Source organism: Saccopteryx leptura, chromosome 3, assembly GCF_036850995.1.
Source record: "Saccopteryx leptura isolate mSacLep1 chromosome 3, mSacLep1_pri_phased_curated, whole genome shotgun sequence".
Lineage (NCBI taxonomy): Eukaryota > Metazoa > Chordata > Mammalia > Chiroptera > Emballonuridae > Saccopteryx > Saccopteryx leptura.
Window position 1 is genome coordinate 1,239,358 of NC_089505.1, and position 24,684 is coordinate 1,264,041.

The following is a 24,684-nucleotide window of genomic DNA, read 5'->3' on the forward strand; positions in this document are numbered from 1 at the left end:
CATAAAAAAATTTTTTTTAAAAGAATGGCGTGAAAACTCACTGGACTAACAAAAAACAGACAAACTAAACACTAGACTTGGGTTTGGTAATAAAATGCCGACGGCGGTGGTTTGAATGCAGGAGCAAGTTCCCGAGGGGAGCTGAAGTCTCCAGACCTGGCTTTCGAGCGGCGGCTCTCTGTCACACTGGAGGGAAGGGTCCTGGAAGCCACCAGACTCACAGTTCATGATCCTGGACAAGCACCAGCACTGTAAAGCCAGGACTCACCGCCCCGCTGACGTGATCTCCATGTGCTCATGAATTAGAAGCGGGTCCGTGGGTGCCCAGGAGTGGTGTTGAACTGGACACTCATAGGACACGTAACGGCGGCTGCTCAGGGCATTAGCCTCTGGTCTCTGAGCGACACTCATGATGACACCGGACATGCCTGATCAAGGTGTGCTTTTATCTCATAAGCCCGCAGCCCACAGCTGCTTTCTCTATATTCTTAAAACCTACGTTTAGATCTTACCTATGCTGAGCTCTAGGACGATGCATGCAATGTCTTCGGGATGCTGCTGATTGAAGAGCAAAAATATTGGCTTGACTCTAAAAGTTGGGTATGGATGATCACACATGTGACCCAGCTGTAAAGACCGATAGCTAACACGATGGGAGAGGCTGAGAGGCCGCGGAATACGTTTCCCCCCCAAAAGGAACACACGGCTCAGCTGTGCTCAAAGGGCAACAAGGATCAACTCGTCTTAGCGGTTAAAACTGATGCTGTTTTATATCTTTACCAGATCCTTTATGATCTGTCAGCCTCAAGGTCCATCATTACTTGACTTCCAACAGGGACAACTGGTCACTGGAGCCTTTGTAAACACAGAGGCCACAGCTTGCCACTTAACGTCAGAGTGAAAGGAGACGGTAGGAACCCAAGTACATCTGACTGAGTTCTGGGGGGGGAGGGCTGGAGAGGTGACACTGGAACCAACAAACTCTCGACTTTTATCAGAACACTTCATCCAAACAAACTGAATGCTATGAAGAAAACAACATCAGCAACCTAATATTCTTCAAGGTTTATATCAGACCCCTATCTTCCCCAATCCTTCTGTTACTCTGCTTTTTATGTAAGTCTTTGCAGCTAAAGTAGCCTCATCTACATATTTTATAAGCTATTCTCTAATTATTCAGGGTTGCTTCAGATATATGTATATGTCTTCGACTGCATATCAAACCTCCCAAAGACAAATACTGAGCTTTTAATCCCCACCCCGACTTCTCCCAGAGCAGTGAAAAAGAGGATCCAAAAGCCTTTGCTGAAGGAGGGGAAGAAGAAGGAAGAGAGAAATGGAGGCAGGAAGCAGGGAGGAGGGCAGGCAGGACAGCCATCATATGTCAGTCCAAAGGCTGATACATGACATTCTTGATCAAGCCCTGGTTCGAGTACATAATACTTCTCAGACTAAATTTAAAGACCAATCTTTAGACTAAATAAAATGTCAAGAAAAGATGTATAGTGTGTTCAATTATGGTAAATGAATGATTATGCACAATGGGGCCTACAGTAAGCAATGCATAATAATAATTTAAGTAACTGGGCGCAGCTACTAAACTGGACTCGCTGACCAGTAGACTCTCAGCTACAACACCATGCCCGCCCCACAGGCATTTCTTCCTGCCTGCACCTAATGCTTCTTCCCCAGGGATTTTTCTTTACTGGGTTTTTTTTATAGCCAAACTAAAAATTACTCAGTCAGATGTTTGATACTAATGCGCGTAAGTGATCAAGTTACCCCCTTTGACAATCTTTGTGACTAGTGATAAATAAAATTACCTCCGAGTAATTGGGCGAGAGATACTTCCCATTGCATTTGGCTATGCCCCTCAGAATTTTCAGGGCCTTGTCTCCTTTCTTCCGGGTAACCAGCCAGCGGGGAGATTCGGGGACCACCCTGGTGAGAAGAAAGCCTTTTTGAGTTACGAGTAGGAATTTCAAAACCTAAATTAAAAAAAAAAATTCAGTGAGAGGAGGGCAGGCAGAGACAGACTCCCACATGCAACTAGACTTGGATCTACCCAGCATGCCTACTAGGAGGAGGTGCTCTGCCCATCTGGGGCATCGCTCTGTTGCTAAGCAACCAAGTGCTTCTTAGCACCTGAGGCAGAGGCCATAGAGCCATCCTCAGCACCCGGGCCAACTTTGCTCCAATGGAGCCTTGGCTGCGGGAGGGGAAGAGAGAGACAGAGAGGAAGGAGTGGGGGAGGGGTGGAGAAGCAGATGGGCATTTCTCCTGTGTGCCCTGGCCGGGAATCAAACCTGGGCTGATGCTCTACCACTGAGCCAACCGGCAGGGGCCTAAAACCTCAACTTTTTATGACTCGGGTTTCTCCGTCTAAACCAGGGGTCTCAAACTCAACTCAGCATGTGGGCCGCAGAGCAAGATCACAGCCGTTCGGTGGGCCGCACTAGGTCTACAAAAGGCAACTGTTACGCAACACTTTTCTCACTGCAGTTGAAAACAAAAAAAAATCAGTACAAAATTGTTCGGCGAGCCGCATGCGGCCCACGGGCCGCGAGTTTGAGACCCCTGGTCTAAACTGATCCTGCAGTCAGATAAAAATTTAGGAGAATCTTCGAGTTTAGAAGAGGCTTTCCAAAACACAGATTATCTTGGCAAGTTTATTATGGAAGGGAAAAAAAAAATGCTCACTTGGTAATTAGATCACAGCTCATAATAAAAATAATTACCTATTATTTATATATACATTGCTCTAGCAAGACCAGGTCATCCTAGAATATAGTGTCCTCAGTTACACCTATAAAAAGAACTGGGATTTAGAAAGTATTATTCAGGAAAAGTTTAAGGACCCAAGTTTTATAAATTGATTTGACCATATTTTAAAATTAAATTAGAGGGATGATGAAAATATTTATATATTCATTCCATTAAGAATCAAAGGCACATATCTGTAGCTTTCTAATAAATTTTCTCATGCCTTTAACATTTTCTAACAGCTCAGAGAATTCCTGAGCATTATTAATTTGCTTAATAGAATATACAGAGAAGCCAATCAATTTCATTGCATTTATTTTGGGTCGAAATACTGGCAGATAGGGTTTTTCTGCTTTGTAGTTTTCATGCAGCTATTACAAAATAAAATGTAATGGATACTGTATTCAGAATTTTGTGTTTTGGTGTTTTATTACTTTATTCTAATAACAACGCTTAGTCAAAGAACCAATCAATAACCTATATTTTTCAAGTTCTCCTGAAATTCTCAAAGCCCACTGTCCTTCTGGAGATGTCAGAAAAGCCCCTGAATTGTTCTCACATTCCTGTCGGCGTAGAAGCACGGGTTCCGCATTTCTGCGGAACGGGAATACATTCACTCGTGATGAAAACCACCGTTACCAGTAATAAAGGAGGAAGAGGAAGTTGGGCAGCGTGATGGCCAGCTGGATCCCCTGCCAGTTGGGGATGAAGTAGGCAATGCCAGGAAGAAGGATGATCCCCAGGGTGAAAAACATCTGGATGACGATTCCCACGATCCTCCTCTGCTTTGAACCGACGATCTCTGTCACTGAAGGCAAGGCAATCAGAGAGGTCAGCGAACCTCGAGACCAGCTCCAAAATAAACCCACAGAGACATCGCGCCTGCGACACCCATCAGCATGGCTAGAATACGGCAGAGCTCTCTGCGACCCCGGGATCCCAGGGTTCCACGCGAGCTGACGTGATGGGGAGGTACCGTCCAGATAACTTACTCTCTTCTCCGCCAGTCATGGACGGCCGTCCCACGCTCCCCTCACCCACCCAGCCCAGCATTCTTCTGGGTACACAAAGAATGTATGTGTTGGTTTCAGTTAACCTTCAACGATGACCATTTTGGAAGGTCACTGTAATTACGGAGACCTAAATATAAAAAACTGGCTGGGTCATATATCACTGATCTCTAAAAATATGCATATTATTGTCCCTTTAGGAGATTCATTATGACTGTTCAACTCTACAAATAATTCTTTTCACTATCCCAAGATAATTTCTATCAAGTTATAATTTTCTCCACAGTGTCGGACTTCTCACGTGTGGGGTATTTCTTTAAAAAATCACGTGGGGAGTTTTACTGCCGGCATCCTTTCCTCCTCCGCCCCTCCCACCAATCAGTTTCTATCTGTTCCATTCTGATCATCCTGGCATAGGCTACCTTCTTCTTGCCCTAAGATCACAGCTTTTAAAATTCACTAGACTTGGGTCTCCTTAAAAATGCCTTATATATATATTTCAAAGTTATCCCTTCTGCCCCAGCCAGCAATGGTTAACCTTCCTAATACTCTTCTTTCTTGCCAATAAAAAGATCTTCAATGGGTCCCCAAAGTGGGCACTGCTTGGGGAGGAATTTTCTAGCATAACAGAAGTGAGTGGAAGCCCAAAAATCCAGAGTGATCATCAAAAAGGAGTACTTAAATGACCCTGGTCACAAATCCACCATGACTCTGAGAAGGTGGTCGGTCCCGACACCACCGGAAACAGAGCCGAGGGTGGCAGCCAGGACTTTCTCAGTCATGTGAGCAAAGAGCAAAAGGGGAGGCTTTCTTTCTTTCCTACCCAGAAGGTCAAACTTTCTAGTTAAGGAAGACAGCACAGGTTCTATGAACTTCTCATTTTCACGTCAGATCTGCGGCGTGGTGAAACGTTCTCCACTTATACAGAAGGAACAGAATGCAGAAGAGTCATCTCAGACGAGATCACAGAAATACTCAGGAAAGTCTCCAAAGATGTTCAAGGAACCATTGAAATTTTAGTAAAAATTAATCTCTAATAAAGCAAAACAAAAAAACCAAGGTGATAACAGAATGGCAGTACTAGAAAGTGGTCACCCCAGTATTTTACGCTATTCCAGATTTGCTCCCCAAAGTAAGGTGGCATTTCAAGTTCCAAAGAGTCAGATTCTTGCCCCCGCACCTTGCTACTGGCAGAAATAATTACCACGGCAGCGCAAAGGCTCGCCATGCTTGGACGAGGAAGGCTGGCTGGCCCGCCCTTCCCATCCACCCGACCCTGGTTCTCAGACAGACAAGGAGACATGGCAATCAATGTCTTACCAATCACATAGCAAGTCATCCACGTCCCCTTTCCAAACACGCCTTGTAAGAAGCGGAAGGCCACAAACACAGGGAAATTTGGTGCAAATGCCACCGCCACGCCGGTCACGCCAACACCAAAACAGGATATTAAGTAAATGACTATTCTTCCGTACCTTTTTGAGAAAGAGAGAGAGAGGAAGAGATCTTAAACATTTTCTTCAATACCATGAAAAAAAAAGACGACCCTTATATGAGTTGCTGAAGAGGTTTAAGGGCAAAATTTGGGTAAATTTTTTTTTTTTTGGTATTTTTCTGAAGCTGGAAACGGGGAGAGACAGTCAGACAGACTCCCGCATGCGCCCGACTGGGATCCACCCCGCATGCCCACCAGGGGCGATGCTCTGCCCACCAGGGGGCGATGCTCTGCCCCTCCAGGGCGTCGCTCTGCCACGACCAGAGCCACTCTAGTGCCTGGGGCAGAGGCCAAGGAGCCATCCCCAGCGCCCGGGCCATCTTTGCTCCAATGGAGCCTTGGCTGTGGGAGGGGAAGAGAGAGACAGAGAGGAAGGAGGGGGGTGGAGAAGCAAATGGGCGCTTCTCCTATGTGCCCTGGCCGGGAATTGAACCCTGGTCCCCCGCACGCCAGGCCGATGCTCTACCGCTGAGCCAACCAGCCAGGGCCTTGGGTAAATTTTTAAGTCTGCCAAGACTTGGGTTCTGTTTGCTTGCTTCTATTGTTTTGTTTTTACATGTCTTTTTTTTTTTTAAACCTTTCTACAATGAGGCTGTGGTGAGGATTTCATGAGATGCTAACGTGAATGCTCTTTATAATGTTCAGGCCAATGTGAGTTGCTCTTAAGTTTTGTATTTTATTTTCACTATTTACATAATATAATTGAATAATTTAGGGAAAGAGAACAGGGCATTATGTGCAATAAACCTGAGAATCTGATGTTAAATGGTTCAGTGTGGTTGTGGCAAATTATTGGCTGGTGAAAGTTTGCCATTGATGACCTTCAAGAGATTTGATTTAATAAGATTTTCCCCTAGAAATTTCCACCAGATTTACATAGACATCGTCTTGCTTCGGTCAGTGCAGTGAAGACAGAAGTGGCCATAGTTTTTAAATTCACTCTCTGCCGGTCCTACCTGCCTTCTCATAGATCTGTGGCCCATTACATTGTTTCTTTTCCTTTCTTTCAAGGATACAAAGAAGAGAAGGGGCTGAAAGATGGTTGGCCCCGTGGTGAGGCAGAGTTGTTCACAGGTCTGTCTTCTTCCAAGGACCAAGACCTCCCTGAGGACAGATGCCATCTCCTTCTAGAACAGAACTGGAACCAGTGCATCTCCTTTAGTTGAATTACTTTAGTTTGAAGACATGTTTATGGATTGTGCAAGGAATATGCAGAAGAAGCAAAACCCAATGTTTAAATTAAGAAGAATAAAATCAAAATGAAAGCAGCACATACTAAAAATACCATATATAACCTCATTCCAAATCGCAGCCAGCCAAAACAGAGAGCGCCATGTTGGGGAGATTGAGAAAGGAAAAATGAAAGTAGAAGTAGAAACAGTAGAAAAAGACACATACTATATGGGGAAAGAACATCAGACACAAGAATTAAGGAGGAAGTCACATGCAGAAGAGGTTATGTGGAACAGCAAGAGAAACAAACCCAACAGACAGACGAAGAGTCAGAAAAAAGAAACCAAAGATTCTACCACTTTGAAGTCCTGGTCAAGTCACTCAGATCATCAATTGGCTACAGGATTTGGGGCGTTTTGTTGTCTTGAATTAGTTCATCAATTGCTGTTGGCAGGTCTCTAAGAGCTACCTTTAGCACTACCCCCTGCAAACATGGTCACAAGGACCCACTCAGGTTGGGCTGGAGTTGACTGGAGCAATATTAAGCCAGATATAGTCAAAGGTCAAAGCTTCTATCCCTCGTCCTAATGCAGAGGGCGGAAACATTTTTGGCTGAGAGAGCCATGAACACCACATATTTTAAAATGTAATTCCGTGAGAGCCATACAACGACCTGTGTATGTTACGTATTATCTAATAAAAATTTGGTATTGTCCTGGAGGACAGCTGTGATTGGCTCCAGCCACCCACAACCATGAACATGAGCGGTAGGAAATGAATGGATTATAATACATGAGGATGTTTTATATTTTTAATGTTATTATATTTTTTATTAAAGATTTGTCTGCGAGCCAGATGCAGCCATCAAGAGCCACATCTGGCTCGTGAGCCATAGGTTCCTGACCCCTGTCCTAATGGGTATAGATACAATTATTAAATTACTACAAGTATTTTCTGTAAGTTAGAATTGGGATAAAGGAATAGCTAAGCATGGATAATGTCTGAAATGGGAATATATAAATAGAAAAAAATGACCATCTTAAATACACACACACAGTCTGCTATTAACTAGTATATTTATGAATGTTAAATAGTACATAACACTCTTTCAGTAATTTTTGAAAAAACTTTTCTTTGCAGAGTTTTAAATCTGTAAGGTAAAATACGTTTTTCTTTAAAATTTAAATTAAATGAAACAAATTTGACAGAGAATCAAACCCCAACCAGTGAGTTACTGAAGCCCAAGGATCACGCTGCAGTGTCCCGCCAGCTGTCCGTCAGCCCCACAGGGAGGCCACTGCCTCGCTGGTCTGGGTTTCCACTCCGGCACTTTCAGACCCACCGGAAGCAGCCTCATCCTCTTGAATAGTTCAAGGAGGAAAGAGGTGCAATTTAAGAAGAAAAGAATTAGTCCAATCAAGCCAGTGAGAATGTCATGAATAGAGGAATTAACATTGTTTTTTGCATTAAGAATATTTTCCTAATAGTTAACATAAAACGTTTCATTTCCACACTTACGTATACGTTGTGTTATAGTGATGCAAGATGGTTGTCATGCCGACACTCACCTGTCCGCGGCGTAGCCTAAGATGAACGCTCCGGCCAGGAAGCCCAGGTTTAGGATGGCTTGTGTGAGGTCCAGCATCCACGCTTCGCCACACACGAGGTCAAACTGGGAAACAAAGAAACAAACAGAAGGCGTGTGGCAACGCTTATTCCCAACACACCTGATCTTATCTTTTGTATAGACCAGTGATCTTCAAATACTATTACTTATATGCTCCTTAAATAAAATTCTAGGCCCTGGCTGGTTGGCTCAGCGGTAGAGCGTCGGCCTGGCGTGCAGCAGTCCCGGGTTCGATTCCCGGCCAGGGCACACAGGAGAAGCACCCATCTGCTTCTCCACTCCTCCCCCTCTCCTTCCTCTCTGTCTCTCTCTTCCCCTCCCGCAGCCGAGGCTCCATTGGAGCAAAGTTGGCCTGGGCGCTGGGGATGGCTCTGTGGCCTCTGCCTTAGGCGCTAGAATGGCTCTGGATGCAACAGAGCGATGCCCCAGAGGGGCAGAACATCGCCCCCTGGTGGGCATGCCGGGTGGATCCCGGTCGGGCGCATGCGGGAGTCTGTCTGACTGCCTCCCCATTTCCAGCTTCGGAAAAATGAAAAAAAAAAAAAATTCTAAAATCGATCACATGCATATTTTTCACACTGATTTATAAATATTTTCTTTCCCTTTCAATAACTGCCAAGGGTGTAGTAATTTTTAGGGTGCTATAAATAAAGACATTTTCAAATAATATTGTTATGTCATTCCTTCAACTGTATCTAATAGTCTAAATAGCATAGCCATTGGACACCAAGCATCACCCAGTAAAAACACACTCTTCAATTCTCTAAAGTTTGGCATCAATTCTTTTCCTTTCAATTTTCATTTTCTTTCTCACATGCTTGAAACCTAGTATTTTATGTGTGGATGAATATTGTGTGTTAATAATGGTGAGGTACATAGACAATGTTATTGCTTATTTACGATGTTAATTTCTTTACTGCACTATACTTTTGTGTGTAGTAAATTACGTATATAAATGAACATTAATTTAAAATGTTTTCCTATCTAAAAATCTAGTCTCTACATATTAGAATGTTTTCTGATTAGGTTATAAGCACATTTACTTTTAATTGAGAAAAACATAAAACACAATGAATTTTGGAAAGAATTATCGCAGGGGAGAGAAATTTTGTTGGAAATGCCACTCTCCATTTCTAGAAGAATGTTAAAGAAAGCCTGGCATTTCCCATTTAGTTCACAAAGACTGCTGATTACTAGAGCAACGTTGATATTATATTCCTGTTTTTCATTTTTATAAATTTGGGTGCTAAGAATCCTTGTCTGTATTTTTAAAAAGGTACCATACCCTCCCATGTATAAGACGCATCTTAATTTTGGGGCCTGAAATTTGAAAAAAAAATTATTACAAAAAATTATTGAACTCAAGTTTTATTCACCTACAACAATGAGCAAAAAAACAAGCTCAAAAAAAGAGCAGAAAATGGCCCTGGCCGGTTGGCTCAGTGGTAGAGCGTCGGCCTAGCGTGTGGGGGACCCGGGTTCGATTCCCGGCCAGGGCACATAGGAGAGGCGCCCATTTGCTTCTCCACCCCCCACCCCCTCCTTCCTCTCTCTCTCTTCCCCTCCCGCAGCCAAGGCTCCATTGGAGCAAAGATGGCCCGGGCGCTGGGGATGGCTCCTTGGCCTCTGCCCCAGGCGCTAGAGTGGCTCTGGTCGCGGCAGAGTGACGCCCCGGAGGAGCAGAGCATCGCCCCCTGGTGGGCAGAGCGTTGCCCCTGGTGGGCGTGCCGGGTGGATCCTGGTCGGGCGCATGCGGGAGTCTGTCTGACTGTCTCTCCCCATTTCCAGCTTCAGAAAGAAAAAAAAAAAAAAAAAGAAGAAGAAGTAAAAACATGTACAGGTATGAACAGTGGTAACTACTGAGGTCACTTAGGAGAGTTTCGTCATCGCTGTAAGCACTGGTTTCTCAAGGCATGGCAGTTTAATTCTAAGTAAACTTGCAGGTGATTATTTATCTGAAATAGTTTCCCACCGGCATTAAACATGTAAAGAGTGCAACTAGAATAAAAAGCACACAAAATCTCAGAAAACAAACAGGCGACTTCGCTACCCGAGAAAACATTTTGCTTCAGAAAAATACCAACCAGTGTCAAGCATAAATACCCAATGAATAGGATTGCTTCCTCTGCCTGCATTTCAGATAACCAGGCTGCCGAGGGTCCAGGCAGGCTTTGCCTGACAACACAGCACAGCCCGCAAGAGTGAAAGTTTTAACACGTTTGTTCAGCTGCTTTTGAATTGTGTGAATTAAAATGCCCCCCCCCAATAATTTTAAACTTACAAAATATTCTTTTTAAAGAAAATATGAGAGGAGGAGAGAGAGACAGATTCTGCATGTGCCCCAACTCGGATCCACCTAGTCACCCCCATCTAGGGCCGATGCTGGGACCAACTGAGCTATCCTCAGTGCCCGTGGGACACTTGGACCAATCAAGCCACTGGCTACAAGAGAAGAAGAGAGAGAGAAGGAAGGGGGGAGCAGATGGGCACTTCCCCTGTGTGCCTTGTCTGGGGATCGAACCCGGGACACCCATACACCAGGCCTATGCTCTGTCCACTGAGCCAACTGTCCAGGGCCAGAATATTTTTAAACATAAAACTGATTATCTTTTCAGTTCCATAAGAGAAATTGTCAAAATGACTTTTTCATACTTCATATTAAAACACAATAAAAAATAAGTGTCTAAATGGTTAAAATGCCAAAACACAATGTTTCCTAAAGTGCTATAATGCCACCTAAAGTCTGGTCAGGGCCACATGTCCTCTGCCCTCCGTGCTTTGCTCTGCATCCCAGGGGCTGGAGGTGTGGAAACTACACCTCCCAGAATCCTTTGCCAGCAGGGTTCTGTTCAGGTTCTATTAGCTTGGGAGGTGGGGGGAGCAGGGCTAGTGCAGGATCAGAAGGCAGAAGGGAGGTAGAGGGAATTCCTCTCCTGGCTATGACCACAGCTGCGACTCCAGCTGTGGCAGCGATAACAGTGGCTGGAAGCTACAGAAGAAAGCCAGCACTCGTCCCCACTCCCCACCACGTGGGGGCCAAGGACTAAGGGGCCCCAGGCTCTGGAATGCTGTGGAGCGGTCAGGGGCTTCGGCCAGAGCTGCCCTTCCCAATCTGTCCCTTCCTTGCTTTCTCGCCCTTCCAACCCAGCTGCAACGCCAGCCCTTTTATCAAATCCCTTCCTGCTCGAAAGACCTTGCCTGGCTTCTGTTTTTGTGACTTGGAACCTGCCATCTTTGAAGAGCACAAAATAAATGAACTCAAACAAAGCACGTCCCTGTAAGAAAACACGTGCAGGGATGCACTCTCACACACGCGTGCACGCACACACTCGTTTCCATAGGGAACAAACAACTGCAGTCACAAAGCTCAGGGCTTTGTTATGATGACTCCCGCCTCCCCTTAGCGTTTCCTAGTCAGCTCGGAGCTTGCTGCCGGCTGTCGCAACAGCTCTGGGTCTGCCACACGTCTTCCGTGTTTAAAGAGAGGTCAGTCAGCAGACACTGAAGTCCATGCACATCCCAGGCTGACGCGTTCTTTCCTGAAACAAAGTCCTGGCAACTTCTTGTTCCCAGCGAGACCTAAAACCGCCTTGTGTCAAATTTACCTAAGTCTGAATCATAGACGCAAACGTTTATGTCTTTTTTCCTAAGGCAACCCATCTAGGACACGTGAGGTATCTTTTTTTTTTTTTCAGTGTACACATGCAAAGGTTTTAAAAACTATTTTTAAATGTTCATAAATCCATGTGTATCCATTCTGTTCTTCATTAATCTCCAAAATTACTTTTACAGAAAGAGAATTACTCCCTTTGGCATGAGCAAAAAGCCGATCAGATAAAAGACTCGCACAACTGTTTTTGTAATGCTGAGAGGATGACATTGCTTCATTTTGCAGAAAGCGCAACTCTAGCCTAATTAGATACTTTTGAAGGGTTTCTAACAAAGGGCTTTTCTTAGTTAGCTCTTCCTGGTTGTTAAGATCCAAGTAGACACTACATAAATTTGAGTTGTAATGATAAATACTGGGGCAAGTAATTAGACATATTTTAAAGTTTTGATTTAAATTATCCTTAAAACCAGAACAGCAGAGTATCCTCAATATTCAAAGGTCAAAGATAATGAATCAAGTTTTTTAAAAAGATACAGCAGGTATGAAAAATACTTCGACACTCAGGAGGGGACTTGCCTGTTCCTTAAACCCCAGGGAACAGACCCTGATGACAGGCAGATGGCTTTTTCATAGTCCACTTGTTCAGCCCGTTTGAAGAAACTCTCACATGAGAGATTCTGAGCTTCAAGGACGTCACAGGCCCTGGCCGGTTGGCTCAGTGGTAGAGTGTGGGCCTGGCGTGCGGAAGTCCCGGGTTCGATTCCCGGCCAGGGCACACAGGAGAGGCGCCCATCTGCTTCTCCACCTCTCCCCCTCTCCTTCCTCTCTGTCTCTCTCTTCCCCTCCCGCAGCCGAGGCTCCACTGGAGCAAAAGATGGCCCAGGCGCTGGGGATGGCTCCTTGGCCTCTGCCCCAGGCGCTGCAGTGGCTCTGGTTGCGAGAGTGACACCCCGGATGGGCAGAGCATCGCCCCCTGGAGGGCATGCTGGGTGGATCTCGGTCGGGCACATGCGGGAGTCTGTCTGACTGCCTCCCCGTTTCCAGCTTCAGAAAAATACCAAAAAATAAATAAATAATAAATAAATAAATAAATTAAAGGACGTCACAGTATTTGCTTCAGTCGAGGCCATGAGAAGTCTCATTCATCGTTATTTGTATTGTTGAGGGAGAAGGGAAGCCTCTCATGCTAAATGGCATGTTGGCCCTAGCCAGTTAGCGCAGTTCATTAAGAGCATTGTCCCGAAATGACAAGGCTGTGGGTTCGACCCCTGGCCAGGGCACACATGGGAAACCACCAAAGAATGCATGACTGAGTGGGACAACAAATGAATGCTTTTCTTCCCCCTCCTACCTCCCTCTCTCTCTAAGAATCAATCAATCAATAAAAAAATGTAGCTTTGGCCAGACAGCTTGGTTGGTTGGAGCATCATCCCGGAGCACAGAGGTTGCCGGTTCAATACTTCCGTCAGGGCCACACAGAGGAAGCTCAGTGCTGCCTCTCTCCCCCGCCTCTCTCTATCAAAAATAAAAAGACAACACGTACGTACCTCTGCTTTGATTTCCTAAAAATGAGTTGTAAACTGAGCCATTTATAATCAGCTCTTAGTTCAGAATCAGTAGTCACTGAACTCGTCATCAGTGTTAAAACACCTTTGGTTTGACCCCCGGGGCATGGGGACTCCAGCTGCCTCTATCATCCACCAAAACAATTTCACGTTGACCTCCATGGGCAGTTTCCATTTCAGATGAACAAGAAGGCCCCACAACGGAGCCTACTAATGGCTAGAAATTACTATAATCATCAAAAAACAAACAAGCAAAAAACAAAACAAAAACGATTTTGGTTGGGTCTCTATGAGAGGAAAAGATGTCATTACTAATTCTAGTCGGAATAAAAATGTCTTTAACGTGACCTGATGGCATTATTGGGGCATGCTAATATAAAAAAAAAAAAATGAATGCTTTCATGATATGCAAGAACCCCCCGAACCCCCCCACCTTCCCACCCCACCCTCTGATGAGCTGCAGGGAAATACACTAATCCGCAGGCATTTACAGAAAGGTCCCCTGGTGTGGTTGGCATGACGGATGCACACAGGCTGGGAGAAGTAGCAGGAGGCACATGTCTTGTTTTGGCCTCCGAGAGGAGCTTAGAGCCAAGGTCAAGTTACAGGAAGCAAAGCTAGAGCAATCGACAGCTCAGCTGAACGGGTTGGACTGTCAATGCAAGAAAGCCTCAGAGACAGAAATGACAGCGAGGTCCTGAGCAGTCAGACACACAGAGATAGTGGGACATAACAGACCCTTCAACAATAAGCGGAATTTAGGAGGGAGAAAGAAAAAAGGAGAAGAAAGGTATTTGAGCAGGGCAATAGGCAGCCCAGACACACCGGACAGGAACACGAATGTCACCGAGGTTCACACCTGCCTGAGGCTCGTGCAGCACCCAGCTCAGAGTCTAAGCTGTCTCCCCGCCCCGCCACCCCATGGGGAAGGGAGTGAAGTCAGGGGGTAGGAGAGTGAGTTTCTTGCTCAGAAAACCAGGCACTTCAAAAGAGCTCAGGATAGAGGGAGGAGGAAGTTCCAAAGGGGAGAGCGGGAAGCTGGAGGTAGCAAATGGAAAGGCCCAGCCCTGGCCGGTTGGCTCAGCGGTAGGGCATCAGCCTGGTGTGCGGGGGACCCGGGTTCGAATCCCGGCCAGGGCACATAGGAGAAGCACCCATTTGTTTCTCTACCCCCCCCTCCTTCCTCTCTGTCTCTCTCTTCCCCTCCCGCAGCCAAGGCTCCATTGGAGCAAAGATGGCCCGGGTGCTGGGGATGGCTCCTTGGCCTTTGCCCCAGGCGCTAGAGTGGCTCTGGTCGTGGCAGAGCGACGCCCCAGAGGGGCAGAGCATTGCCCCCTGGTGGGCGTGCCAGGTGGATCCCGGTCGGACGCATGCGGGAGTCTGACTGTCTCTCCCCGTTTCCAGCTTCAGAAAAATACAAAAAAAAAAAAAAAAAGGAAAGGCCCAGAGCAGATGGCCTGCCCCCGGAACAGGACAGCACTCCAGGGAGATGAGAGCAAGGCCCAGAGGTGGAGAGGGCACCCGAGAGTCTGCCACGACCACCTCGAACAGGAACTGGGAGGGTTTTCCAATCCAAATGATCAAATCGAAAAAACACCACCTGTTGTTTACCCAACAATCCCCTGGGAACACGCGGGGGCGGGCGCCAGGGCGGCGCGGAGCACGCGGGGGCGAAGGGCTGCTGCAGCCCCTCAACATAAATGAGCAAACCTAAAAGCACAAGACCTGTTCTTTACCCAACAATCCCCGGGAACACGCGGGGGCGGGCGCCAGGGCGGCGCAGAGCACGTGGGGGCGAAGGGCTGCTGCAGCCCCAAAACATAAATGAGCAAACCTAAAAGCACAAGACTTGTTCTTTCCCCAACAATCCCCTAGGGTGGGTGGAATGGGGGAAATGGGGAGTGGGAAGGGAATTGGGGAGGTGGGGGGGAAATGGGCGGTGGGGGGGAATGGGGGAGGTGGGGGGAATAATGGAGGGTGGGGGTGTAAAGTACAGAATAGGCATAGGGAATAGAGTCAATATTGTAATAATTATATGGTGTCAGAATTTCCAGACTTTTTAGGGGGGTCACTTTGTAGTGAGGGGGAATGTAAAATACAACATAAGCATAATGGAGTCAATATTATTGTAATAACTATGTATGGTGTCAGAGGTTCTAAACTTTTTAGGGGGATCACTTTCTAAGTTATATACATATGTAACCACTATGCTGTACACCTAAAATTAATATATTTATAATATTAAATGTCAACAATAACACTGGGGAACAAAATTTTTGTTGCATCCAAAAAACACTTGTTCTTACCTAATTCGAGCGTGCTGATCTCAAATCTGACATTAGTTTTTCTCTGCAAGCTACAATTTTTTTGCAATTCAAGATTTTAGGTTTTTATCTTATTGTAAAATTTTCAACATTTAGTTTAACAATGAAGAATGTTTTCTTGGGCATCATCTTTGTGAAAATATAATGATTTATAGAATGCAGTAAATACACTAATACACTAAAAGATATGACTGCATCAGGATTTGTCTACAGTTTTGAAATAGAACATATTAAAACACTTATTTTAATCATAAAATTTGCACAAAACTCATTTAAATTCTATTCAGGCAAAAATTTGCATTTGTAGCTCTTGCGTTTGTGTACTTGTTGAGGACAATCTCATTTGATGCTCCAGCAGTAGTCTGCTCATCACTGACAGCTCCAAGATTTTCGGGGAAACTTACCAAGGTGACTGTTCAGGAAGTGAATCTTAATGTTCATGTTACAGCCAATGTCGTGGAAAGCCAACAGCATCCTTTGAACCAGAAGTTCAAAGTTTTCTGCTTTTTTATTGCCAAGGAAGTTCTTTGTAACTGCCACAAAAGACTGCCATAATGCTTTCTCCTCCTTATTCATCTTCCTGGCAAATTCTTCGTCACATATGAGGGTTCGAATTTGAGGTCCATCGAATACACCAGTTTTTATCTTCTTGAAACACAAGGCAGGAAAAGCAGAAATAATATGTTGAAAGCATTCACTTTCTCTATTCAAAGCCTGAACAAACTGGTTCATTAAGTCAAGTTTGATGTGAAAAATGATCCTGTCTCAATTAACTACAGGTTCATTCACAATATTTTGCATCCCTACTTCCAGAGCTTCATGTTTCGGCCACTCCTGTGTCCAGTGTTTCTCCCAAGTTCAGCTGTCCCACAAACACAGAGAGCAAGGATGCTCGTGAAACCTCTCTGTTGTCCCAGCAGGCAATTTACCATTTTAAGATCCACACAAATGATCCACTTCTGCTCCTCAGACTTCAGTAAGTTGAGGACAATTTTTATGTCATTATAATAACTCGGCTGCTTTCTTTTTTTTTTTTTTTTTTTGCATTTTTCTGAAGCTGGAAACAGAGAGACAGTCAGACAGACTCCCGCATGCGCCCGACCGGGATCCACCCGGCACGCCCACCATGGGGTGGCGCTCTGCCCACCAGGGGGCGATGCTCTGCCCATCCTGGGCGTCGCCATGTTGCGACCAGAGCCACTCTAGCGCCTGAGGCAGAGGCCACAGAGCCATCCCTAGCGCCCGGGCCATCTTTGCTCCAATGGAGCCTTGGCTGCGGGAGGGGAAGAGAGAGACAGAGAGGAAGGCGCGGCAGAGGGGTGGAGAAGCAAATGGGCGCTTCTCCTATGTGCCCTGGCCGGGAATCGAACCCGGGTCCTCCGCACGCTAGGCCAACGCTCTACAGCTGAGCCAACCGGCCAGGGCTCGGCTGCTTTCTTTGATAGGCCCAAATCTCTTACTAAGTCATTCTATTCGGGTTGGCTAAACTGCTGAGGGGTTAATGACTGCTTGGCATCAGAAGAAGACCCTTCAGATTCTACAACCATTTTCTCATGTATCTTATCAAAATACACTTGGTCACCATGTTCAATTTCTTCTTCCTTAGAAGAAATAAAACCATTGAAAACTGGAACCAGGAGTGTCTCAGAGTGTGGGATAGGTCGTATTGCTGAAGGAATATTAGCATATACGATCATATGCCATTTTTTCTTGCCGATGCTCTTTGTCTGGATCAGATAGAAATAACAGTCACTGCTGTGGTCCTTAGGTTCATGCCAAACCATGGGAATACCAAAAGACATTCCTTTGCGTTTTCCTTTTGTCCAGTCACAAAGCATTTCCTCACAATTATAACACACAATATGAGGAGCCCAATTCTTGTCTTGATAGTCAACGGGAACTTGAAAATAGGCAATAATGCACATGTCACAAATGATGAAATATTGCGCCTTGGACGTTCGAGTGTGTAACAGCCACATATATAACAGAAGGTGTCAGAACTATTCTTATAATTATGCCTACTCGAAGAAGCTATAATTCAATCTTAAAATAAAAGGGTGTTTTTATCAGATCATTTTTTACATTTAAAAACAACTACAGTGATGTAAAAGTGATGTTTGTAGAACATTACTTGCCTTGTGGTTATGTTCTATCCAAGAGTCATTGCCCTTTAACTTCAATTTAAAAACCAATGCATGCCATTAACTATAACAAAAGAAATTACAATTGCATAAAAACTAGAGCATGCACCCAAAAACGGATTTCAGATATGGAATCAGTGATGCAGAAATATTTAGAAACAGTTCTAAAACCTCATGCAACAGAAAATGAAAAAAAAATTGTTCCCCAGTGTCATCAACAAAATGAAAGGTAACCTACTGAATGGACTAGAATGCTCACCAGTGATACATCTGATAAGGGTTACTATCCAAAATGTATAAAGAACTCAGGCAACTCAAAATCAAAAATGAAACAAAACAAAAAACAATCCAATTAAAAAACAGGCACAGGCCCTGGCCGGTTGGCTCAGCGGTAGAGCGTTGACCTAGCGTGCGGAGGACCCGGGTTCGATTCCCGGCCAGGGCACATAGGAGAAGCGCCCATTTGCTTCTCCACCCCTCCGCCGCGCTTTCCTCTCTGTCTCTCTCTTCCCCTCCCGCAGCCAAGGCTCCATTGGAGCAAAGATGGCCCGGGCGCTGGGGATGGCTCTGTGGTCTCTGCCTCAAGCGCTAGAGTGGCTCTGGTCGCAACATGGCGACGCCCAGGATGGGCAGAGCATCGCCCCCTGGTGGGCAGAGCATCGCCCCTGGTGGGCGTGCCGGGTGGATCCCGGTCGGGCGCATGCGGGAGTCTGTCTGACTGTCTCTCCCTGTTTCCAGCTTCAGAAAAATGAAAAAATAAAAATAAAAAATAAAAAAAAATAATAAAAAAAACAGGCACAGAATTGAAATAAATTTCTTTCCAAAGAGACACACAGATGGCTGAGAAACGTTTGAAAAGATGCTCAGTGTCACCGATCATCAGAGAAATGCAAGTTAAAAATTACAATGAGGTTGCACCTTACACTCGGCTCTCATCAATAAAGCAACAGAAAACAAGTGCAGGCGAGGATGTGGAGAAAAGGGATCTCTTGCCCACTGCTGGCGGGAACGCAGACTGGTGCAGCCACTGTGGGAAACAGCGTAAAGGCTCCTCAAGTTTAAAATGGAACCGCCTTACAACTGTGGAATTCTACCTCTGGGTATAAATCCGAAGAAACCTTGAACAGTAGTTCAAACGAATCTCTGCCCCCCTCTGTTCACTGCAGGATTATTTACAATAGCCAAGACCTGGAAGCAGCCCAGGGGCCCACCAATGGACAGGGGGTAAGAAAGCAGGGGTCCATAAATACAATACAATGGAGTATTATTCCACTATACAAAACAGGATAAAATGTTACCATTTGTGACAGTATGGGTAGACTGAAAGGGTAGCATGCTAAGTGAAGTAAGTTAGTGAAGGACAAATAACATCTGATGTCACTTACATACGGAATCTAAAGAACAGCATGAGCACCAAACACGACAGAGCCAAAGTCGTCCATGCGGAGAGCAAACTGAGGGCTGCCCGACGGGAGGGGTCTGGGGTCGGGGTGACAGAGTGAAGGGATCAGTAAGCAGCACAAATTGGCAGTTACAAAAGAGTCATAGGATGTAAGGTACAGCAGAAGGAATACGGCCAATAACAGCGTGAGCATTACGTGTGGAGCCCGTGGGCACCGGAAGTATCAGGGGGACACTTTGCAAACTACTTGCGTGTCTAACTGCCCTGATGTACACCTGGAATTAATACAATATAATATTGAATGTCAACTGCCATTGAAAAAATTTTTAAAAAGCACTTTTGCCTTGAAAAGGAGGCCATCCCTCCTCTGATGGAAACTTCCAACAGGTCCCCCATTTTTACAGAAGAGACCTTTCAAGGCCCTTCCCATGGGCCCCCGTGCGTTTAACTGTTTTCTCATCCGTCGCGCCGCCCTCCCAGCCACCCTCAGCTGTGCCATTGGCACACGATCTGAGTCGCTTCCACCCTTCTGGGCTTCCGCTGTCCTCTCTATATCTGACTCTCCACTTCCCCATCCCTTCTCTGCCTGATGACATCACCTCCCTTCATTCTCCAAGGCCTAGATAGAAGGTCCGCACCGGCTTGAAGACGCCCTACCAGCCCAAACCTTTCCTCAACTCCAGAGGTTACACATCTCTGCTGTGACCGCATATCCCAGACTTTCCAAAGTGGTCTCACTTGCATAATTTTGTCTGTCTCCAAAGTAAATGTGTTACTTCTCAATATAAATACCAAATTAACCATGACGGAACAAGAGTCTGGGGGACTTCTACCTGTGTGAAAATTCATCCTATCGCATTTGCTTGGCATTTTGAAAACAGAACCAGGGGATACAATGGAAAGTTTTTCTCAAATAGAAAGTGTGGCCCTGGCCGGTTGGCTCAGTGGTAGAGCATCAGCCTGGCATGCGGGGGACCCGGGTTCGATTCCCGGCCAGGGCACATAGGAGAAGCACCCATTTGCTTCTCCACCCCCACCCCCTCCTTCCTCTCTGTCTCTCTCTTCCCCTCCCGCAGCCAAGGCTCCATTGGAGCAAAGATGGCCTGGGCGCTGGGGATGGCTCCTTGGCCTCTGCCCCAGGCGCTAGAGTGGCTCTGGTAGCGGCAGAGTGACCCCCCCCCCGAGGGGCAGAGCATCGCCCCCTGGTGGGCAGAGCGTCGCCCCTGGTGGGCGTGCCGGGTAGATCCCGGTCAGGCGCATGAGGGAGTCTGACTGTCTCTCCCCGTTTCCAGCTTCAGAAAAAAAAAAAAAAAAAAAGTGATATTTGGCAGCTTTCTGGGCTGTAAGACCCAATGGCAAAACGGGGAGAATGTCAGGAGTCTTCTGAGTGTAGGCTGGGTGAAATAGATACAGAAAACTATTAAAACTAAATAATAATAATAATAATAATAAATCCAAGAATGAGCTTAATTATCTCTTTTGTTTAAATAAACACATGGCCTTCACTATCTGTTCTTTGGAAAGAAAGACAGAAACCACATCCCACCCCTCACTCCTCTGTTTGCAAGGGTGGGAAGTCATGTCTTGTTAACTACTGGGGTCTTTCCCAGGATATCTAGACCCCAATGATCCAGGGGTCCCCAAACTTTTTACACAGGGGGCCAGTTCACTGTCCCTCAGACCGTTGGAGGGCCGCCACATACAGTGCTCCTCTCACTGACCACCAATGAAAGAGGTGCCCCTTCCAGATGTGTGGCGGGGGGCCGGATAAATGGCCTCAGGGGGCCGCATGCGGCCCGTGGGCCGTAGTTTGGGGATGCCTGATTGAATCCCTTTTAGAAATCTGGCAGCCTGGCCTGTGGATAAAGCGCCAACCTGGAACACGGAGGTCACTCGTTCAAAACCCCAGGCTTGCTCGGTCAAGGCACATACGAGAAACAACTACAAGTTGATGCTTCCTACTCCTCCCCACCCTCTGCCTTTCTCTCTCTCTCTCTCTCCACTGTCTAAAATCAATTTAAAAAGAGAGAGAGAAATAAGTAAATAAACCCCACTGGAGACATCCAAGCCCCCCTGGGACAGATGACCGTCCGTGAGCAGTCCCCGAGGAGGAGCTGTAGGATGCAGGAAGAAGACCCACTACATCTTCCTAGTTCCCGTCGTTCAACATTATTAGTGACACTTTTCCTCCACTTGGACATCACAGTTGCCAAAGATTTTCATAACCTCGTCAGGACATGGAGTGACACGTACACCTCTCGCACGCTGCCAAAGCCTCTATTTTCTAACGAGAATACACTGTGATGACACAGCCGGTCGCGCTGATGAAATACCGGGAACAGTGCCACGTGAAAACCAGCTTCTCGGGCCGGGAAGGGCAGCCCACAGAACTCAACTCCTTGGTATTTTTCCCAGTTTAATGCTTGTCTTTCTTAAACTTGTAAAAAAAAAAAAAAATCGCTGATTTTGAAATGAATATTAAAAAGCCATATTCTAATCTTTTCACCACCTTTCTGACTTGGACACAACCTTCTAGAATCCTCTGAGTCTTAATTTTGTTTGCACGTCAAAGTCAGAGACACTAAACAGACAGTGTTAAGAGTCTGTGCTTCCCTCTCTGGGTATTTTCTGATCCTGTGAACGTGGAGTGAGTGTGAGAAACACCAAGATACTTAAGCCCAGTAAAATAGTTCTACTAGATTAGGAGAGGTGCGAGCCTGCAACAAAACGTTTGAGAGAGAAATGTGACATTAACTAAACCAATAAGAAAAGCAGGGGCTGTTGTCGGCACACGTCAGCAAAGGACCTCCAGGTTAAAAGTGGTAAACTGGTGGAAAGGAACTAAAGTCTCAGGGCCCAACCAAGCCTCTCGGCCGGCTGTGCCAACGGCCGCCTCCTCCTCCTCCTCTGTCTTGTGTTCACACGTCCCTTGTTTTCTGTTCCCTTGGTCAGTATGCGAGAGCAAGAATACGTGAGGTCTGACAACACATTTATTTTTACAAAATTTCTAGTTGATGAGAATCTGGAAAAGACACTCAAGAAAACACTTAATCCTAGGAAAGTTCGGGCCAAGATTTTGGGCAGAGAGCTTCAAGGAAGTCCAGAGACAAAAAGATTATTCACTGAATTCCAGCCAGAGATTGAAGTTTTACGAACATTTCCCTGCTGTGACTGTGAAGTCTATAATTATTTGACCCAACGTACAGACTCAACTTTGTTAGCTGTATAACTGAACAGTGTTTCTAGCACCTGCGTGCGTGCGCGGGCGCACACACACACTCTCCCGCCCTGCAGTGCCTTTCCCAAAGCCCTTCGGATGCCCCAAACTGTCCTTGCCCAGGTGCTGGGAGTGTTAGCGGGAAGGCTGAAAGGCAGGTCAGGACTAGGCTGCCCTGTGAGTCTTTTAGCTCCAGGGTACAAGGACTGTATCTTCCAGGGTTGTTTTCTAGCCTGCCATGGGGCCTGACACTACATGGCGATTAGCTGTACAAGGGCCCGCACTGAAAATATTTCCTTCTTAATGAACTTTAAAACAAACTGCCTTCAAGCCCTAGCCAGTTGGCTCAGTGGTAGAGCGTCAGCCTGGCATCTGGAAGTCCGGGCTCGATTCCCAGTCAGGACACACAGGAGAAGCGCCCATCTGCTTCTTTACCCCTCCCCCTCTCCTTCCTCTCTGTCTCTCTCTTCCCCTCCCGCAGCCAAGGCTCCATTGGAGCAAAGATGGCCCAGGCGCTGAGGGTGGCTCCATGGCCTCCGCCTCAGGTGCTAGAATGGCTCTGGTTGCAACAGAACAACACCCCAGATGGGCAGAGCATTGCCCCCTGGTGAGCTTGCCAGGTGGATCCCAGTTGGGTGCATGCGGGAGTCTGTCTCTCTGCCTGCCCGCTTCTTATTTTAGGAAAAAAAAATAATAATAACTGCCTTCATTATGATTACTCAGTTATTGAAACAAAACATGTGGGTGGCGTTTATAAAAACTCTGATTTTATGAACCCTGGCCAGTTGGCTCAATGGTAGAGCGTTGGCCTGGCATGTGGATGTCCTGGGTTTGATTCTCTGTCAGGGCACACAGGAGAAGCAACCGTCTGCTCCTCTATCCCTCCCCTTACTCTGTCTCTCTTTCTTTTGTTCTCTCTCCCATCCTGCAGCCATGGCGCGATTGGCTCGAGCAAGTTGGCTTCAGGCACTGAGGATGGCTCAGCGGAGCCTCTGTCTCATGAGCTAAAAATAGCTCAGCATGGCTCACACACACACACACACACACACACACACACACGACAGATAAAATTGCGAGCATGGCTCCAGACAGGGGTTGCTGGGTGAATCCCCTTGTTGTTTTCCTATAAATAAATCAACATTAACAACTACATAGATTTCATTAAATGACTCCTTTTTAGTAAGGGAGGTACAAACATTATTATTATTATTTTTTATTTCTTTGGCAGTTGAGTACAGCCTCATGTTTGCTCTAAAATTTTCCACAACTAGTATATCACAAAGAAAGGTTGGGATCAGAGCAGCTGGGTTCTTCTTTCCCTTGAAGAATTGCTCTCACGGCTTCATTTACTCCTAGAGCTAGTTGCTTGAGGGTAGGTAGGGCAAACTCTTTAGTATGAGAATTATGCATCTTGGGGATCCTGTACAGATGGCAGAGTAGGTAAGGGCAGTATTCAAATTCTCCCAAAACAACATAAAAATTACTAAACCAGAGAACTGCCATCATTCAGAACTGCCTGAAATCTAGCTAAACAGAAGTTCTACAACTAAGGACAGAGAGAAGAGGCCACATTGAGACTGGCCGGAGGGACAGAGACATAGAACGGGCTGGTCCCACACACACATATGGCAGATAAAAATCAGGAGAGATATCGCAGCTGCAAAGGCCCCCCCTGAAAAGCAGGGGGTCCCATCACCACACAGCCCCCCCCCAGCCGAGGGTTCCAGTGTCATGAAGAGAAGTCACCATGACTTCTGGCTGTAAAAACCAGTAGGGATTGTGGCTGAGTGAGACAGAGGCTGCTGGAGTCCTAGGCATCAAGGATGCTTGATGAATTTAGGGGAAAAGTAGATGAACTAAGTGAGAACTTTGACAAAGAGATAGGGAACAAAAACGGCGGTAGAAAACATAAAAAAAAGAGCCAACCAGAAATGAAGAATACCTTACAGCAGTGGTTCTCAACCTTCCTAATGCCGTGACCCCGCAATACAGTTCCTCATGTTGCGGTGACCCCAAACCAAAAAATAATTTTGGTGGCTACTTCATAACTGTAATTTTGCTACAGTTATGATTCAGAATATAAATATCTGATCTGCATTATGTATTTTCCGATGGCTTTAGGCGACCCCGCCGGGGTCACGACCCACAGGTTGAGAACCGCTGCTTTACAGGGAACCAACAGAGGAGTAGATGAAGCAGAGGATACAATCAGTGGTTTGGAAGATAAGGATGAAAAAAATATCCAGAGAACAGCAAAAAGAAAATAGAATCCAAAAAAAATGAGAATAGTGTAAGTATCCTCTGGGACAACTTCACGTGCACCAGCACTTGCCTCATGGAGGTGCTGGAAGGAGAGG

At 46.0% G+C, this 24,684-nt stretch overlaps 1 protein-coding gene across 1 annotated transcript in view; it reads right to left on the bottom strand.

Annotated features, from left to right (window-relative positions):
- SLC22A3 (solute carrier family 22 member 3) overlaps positions 1-24,684 on the bottom strand; it is a 102,480-nt gene that overhangs the window by 40,456 nt on the left and 37,340 nt on the right. The window contains exons 2-5 of the mRNA XM_066372786.1: positions 8,010-8,113; positions 5,094-5,248; positions 3,403-3,571; positions 1,824-1,941 (exon numbers count right to left, since the gene is read on the bottom strand). Coding sequence (XP_066228883.1) covers positions 1,824-1,941; positions 3,403-3,571; positions 5,094-5,248; positions 8,010-8,113 — 546 coding nt within the window. The remainder of the gene's footprint in view (positions 1-1,823; positions 1,942-3,402; positions 3,572-5,093; positions 5,249-8,009; positions 8,114-24,684) is intronic.